General features: G+C 40.5%; 1 protein-coding gene across 1 annotated transcript; it reads right to left on the bottom strand.

Annotated features, from left to right (window-relative positions):
- On the bottom strand, window positions 1-423 carry ATOH7 (atonal bHLH transcription factor 7). Its single transcript, XM_075178287.1, has one exon. It carries the CDS (start codon window positions 421-423, stop codon window positions 1-3), a length of 423 nt encoding a protein of 140 aa, XP_075034388.1.
- Between the last annotated feature and the right edge of the window lie 3,815 nt (window positions 424-4,238).

The following is a 4,238-nucleotide window of genomic DNA, read 5'->3' on the forward strand; positions in this document are numbered from 1 at the left end:
CTAGTGAGAGAACGTCTGTGAAATAAAGTGATCACAGGCATTTGGAGACCCAGCTGCCAAGTAACTCTGACAGTGATCTTGGTGAAATTGGTCATAGTGATTAATGGTAGACCAGTCCCCTTCACCCCTGTATCTCTCTGCTTCTGTGAGGATCCTGTTGAGAGCCATAATGTAACTCAGAGCCATCTGTAGAGTCTCGTACTTGGAGAGCTTCTTGTCCTCTCCCCACTGTGGCACCACTTTCCTTAGGCTATCAAAAGCCGTGTTCAGCCCTTGCATCCTCCTCCTCTCCCTGGCGTTGGCAGCGGTTCTCCTCTTGGTGGAACCTTCCACTCTGCCTGGCATACACCTGAGTGGGCATCCCTTGCACTGTGCCTGGCAACCAGCTGTGAAATCTCCGTGAGTTACTGTGTCAGACTTCATATCTTCAGCAATCCAGAGATGTCTCCAAGTGGAGTCAGATATATTGTTGGAACTAGTGAAGCTTTAGAACATGTTAATATTTCTCAGATATCTTTGTATGAATATTACCACTTCGCTGATCCAGCATCTAAATGAATTGCAGTAGAGTAGAGGCACGGATTACCTACGTCATTCACTGTGGACCAAACACCTCCATTAATAATTGTAGCATTCTGTCTGCTAAGGTCCAGCATTTATATACTATATGTAGGGGGGTAAGCAGATGGTGGCAGGTGGGCAGGCGTCCCTAAGCCCCCATACCAGCTCATTACCACCCTGGGAACTGTATGCTAGGATTCTGGGAAATATATCAAATCTGTATACAGCATGTATCTGCTGGAACGTTTACGGGATGCTGCCCAGGCAGGACTCAGCCATCTGTACTGATGCTACTGGTACAACAGACAGTGAAATCTAATTAATAACTAAATTAGCACCAAAACACAACATACTGTACAGTTCCTTCGATTGCATTATCTTATACATCCACTGTTACTGTATGTTACAAGATATTGAACACTAACATAATGCCAATATTCAACTGGGTAGGATAGATAAAATAGAGAAGCAAAATAAAATGTTTCTGTCGGTGTAGTTGTGTGTCACTATAATATGTGTTGTGTATATGCTGTGTAAGGACGGTTACATAGGAATATATATATAATACAGTATTTCTGGGTCTTTAATCCTCGCAGATTTAATTGAGACATCAGGACAATTGTTGCTGGTCTGACTCCCAAACGCTAGAGTTTAGTAAACAGATCATTAACCCTCAGAGAAGCTGTAACATGTGAAATGAGGCTTCATAATCCCACAACAATTGGATGCACTTGAGACATAATTGACTCCAACATGACAGATGTTGAATTGAGGTCATTAATCACATGCTTGGGGTGCTATACTAGATGTAACAATCTAGATCATTTGCTGTTCAATGTTCAAATATAGTCAATTACTAATATCACAGCACATTTGTATTATTCTTATTTTGTGTTTGTTTATATCATAGATTGTCTCGTTAATGCATTTGGAGCCTCTTGCTTGAATGTTGTCACATTCTATTGATGAATTTTTTTTCAAGTCCTTTGAAATAATTGTGGGGTTGCATTTCACATGTGAGCAGATTATAAACATATATATGCAACCTTTTAAACTAATCTTTTTTTGATAAGTAACCATAACATCTACTTTGCAAATGCAAATAACATGAACAATTTTTCCAAATACACAATACTGTTTTATTCCACTTGTTTTCTACTTGCAGCAGCCTGCAGTAAGTGAGACCGAGCTTCCCCAAACCCAGGGAGCCCTAACTGTCAGTAATGAATACACCTGTGCTCCAGCAAGGGCATATGGAAAGTATGCATCATTAGAGGTCCTAGAGTACTGGATTTGGGAAACCCAATTACAAAAAACCACTTGAGATATGTTATGGAAAACGGTCAACTGTGCAGTCTTCCCTTACGTTGATTGTTAGACCAGTTCTGTTCACTGAGATAATCATCCAGAAGTTGCCCACTTCACACCACCACATTTCAGTAACAGCCCATCCCACCAACATAATAATTAAGTTTAACCCAAAAAATTAACAATCCAATGTTACCTCGTTTTCCCGCTTAAACATCATAAAAACAGAGGACAGAATTCTGCTTAGCCATTGACTTTATTATCACAGCCCCTCATTCACAGATATGAGAGCTGATACAATGGAAAAAGTGATGTTTCCCATAGTTCAGATTCTGTCACTTTTTGGTGCAGGTTAGAAAAATAAAATAAAAAGCTTTTGGTTGCTATGGCTTACACTATATTTTTCTTTTGCACCCTTTCCTATCTGACCACCACCTGCCACAGTGTACATTACAACATCAGCTCACAGAAAAACAGGTGATTTATTAAACACATCCATAGGACATTATTGCTGAGAGAAATTATTCATTAGTAGCATTTAGCTTTTGATGTCCATACAATACATTATTACATGGACCCAGTGTGATTCCATATCTTAGACCTGTGTTTCGTCATGGGTTGTCAGGGGTTCTTTCAGACTAATGGCTTCTTGGTGGTCCTAAGTTTGTATGAATAAAATTCATGTGGCATATTCAATTGTCGGCAGAAACGCCGAAAATCCGTTATTACGGTAATCGTGCGTGGAAAAACAGTTAATACGGTAATTTACTCGCTGGATTTCAGCTCGCAGCTCCCTGAGCCGCGAGCTGAAATCCAGCTACATTTTACCGCATTAACTGTAATAATTTTAACGCCGCGGGACTTTTTAACAATTGAATACGCCTCATAGTTAGCTGACCAAAGCTGATTGATTAGTTCATCCACCCATGGCATGGGATACGCATCAAATTTCAAAACTGCATTCACCTTGTGGAAATCCACACAAATCCATCAGATTTAGGACCAAATACAATTGGGCTGCACCATTCACTAATGGACCCTTACAGAACACCTAAGCATAGCATATCACTTACTTCCTTTATCCCCAGTTGTCTTTTCCCACTAGACAGTCTGTATGGCCTTTGGTGAAGTCACAATGTCATGCCAAACCAAATTAGTCCTTTCTGCCATATCCAAGAACTTATCTGGAAACTTGGAAACCAGGACCTTTAAGGGGCCTTTTTGCTCCGCAGTTATACCTCACACACCTACTGGGGGCTTAGAGGTACCTGAGGACCAAGATCAATGTCGGCCTCACAAGGGTGTATGAATAAAGTTTTCTGCTCTTTCCAGGCTTTTAACAAATTCATATGGTAAATATGGTTCCCTTTGCTAGTGTCAGGTTGAGATATCTGGCATTTAACTTCCTCTACTTTGCAGATAATTTCAAAGTGTCCTTGCCATTTAGCCAACAGTTTACTCCCCTGTGTGGTTAACAGCAGCAAAATCTTATTGCCAAGCACTAAGACATGGTGTGAGCATTACTATTGTACAGCCACGAATGTGCCTTTTGCATATTTAATAAATTGGCGCTAGTTACCCAGCTAAATCATGACGATTACACATATGCGCAACATATTGTAGGACGTTCTTTACCTCTATCGGCTGTTGTTTCCATGACTCTCGAAGGAGATGAAGAATGCAAAAAGGTTTTCTCCCATAATGGAGCTCAAAAGGTGAAAATCTAGTTGAGGCCTGATGTACCTCGCTTATAGCACAACAAATAGAGGAAAAGTTCATCCCACTGCTTCTCAGCTTCAGTAAACCGTTTCAGCATTAATTTTAAAGTGCGATTATAACCTTCAACTAGTCCATCTGTCTTTGTATGGTATACAGACGTTCTCACTAAAATTGCTTTTCAGAGTTTAAGGACCCGTTGCATCGACTGAGACATGAAATTGGTACCTTAGTTAGTGAGGACTACCTTTTGGCAAGCCCACACAGGAAAATAGTTTGATTAACTTGGCAACCTGTTTGGCCGTGGCAACTCGCAAAGGACACGCCTGGATACCAGGTGACCTAGTCTACAACAACCAGAATGAACTTAAAACCTCTAGAGTTTGGCTCACTAGGTCAACTTCTATTTTTTCAAAAGAAATACATCAATGATGAGGGGAATCGGGAGCAGGGGCTGAATGTTTCATAGCTGTTCTTTGATTATCAGGATGTGCTGCGCAAAATCTAACCACCTCAGCATACATACATACATGGCCTAAAAAAGTTTCTCGTAATCCTGTCCAGAGTTTTATCCTGTCGCAAGTGTACGCCACATTTTCTCATCAGCAACATTTTCATATGCCCATCTACGCTTATTAATATTAAGTAAACCA

The sequence above is a fragment of the Mixophyes fleayi genome, chromosome 6, assembly GCF_038048845.1.
Source record: "Mixophyes fleayi isolate aMixFle1 chromosome 6, aMixFle1.hap1, whole genome shotgun sequence".
Classification (NCBI taxonomy): Eukaryota; Metazoa; Chordata; class Amphibia; order Anura; family Limnodynastidae; genus Mixophyes; species Mixophyes fleayi.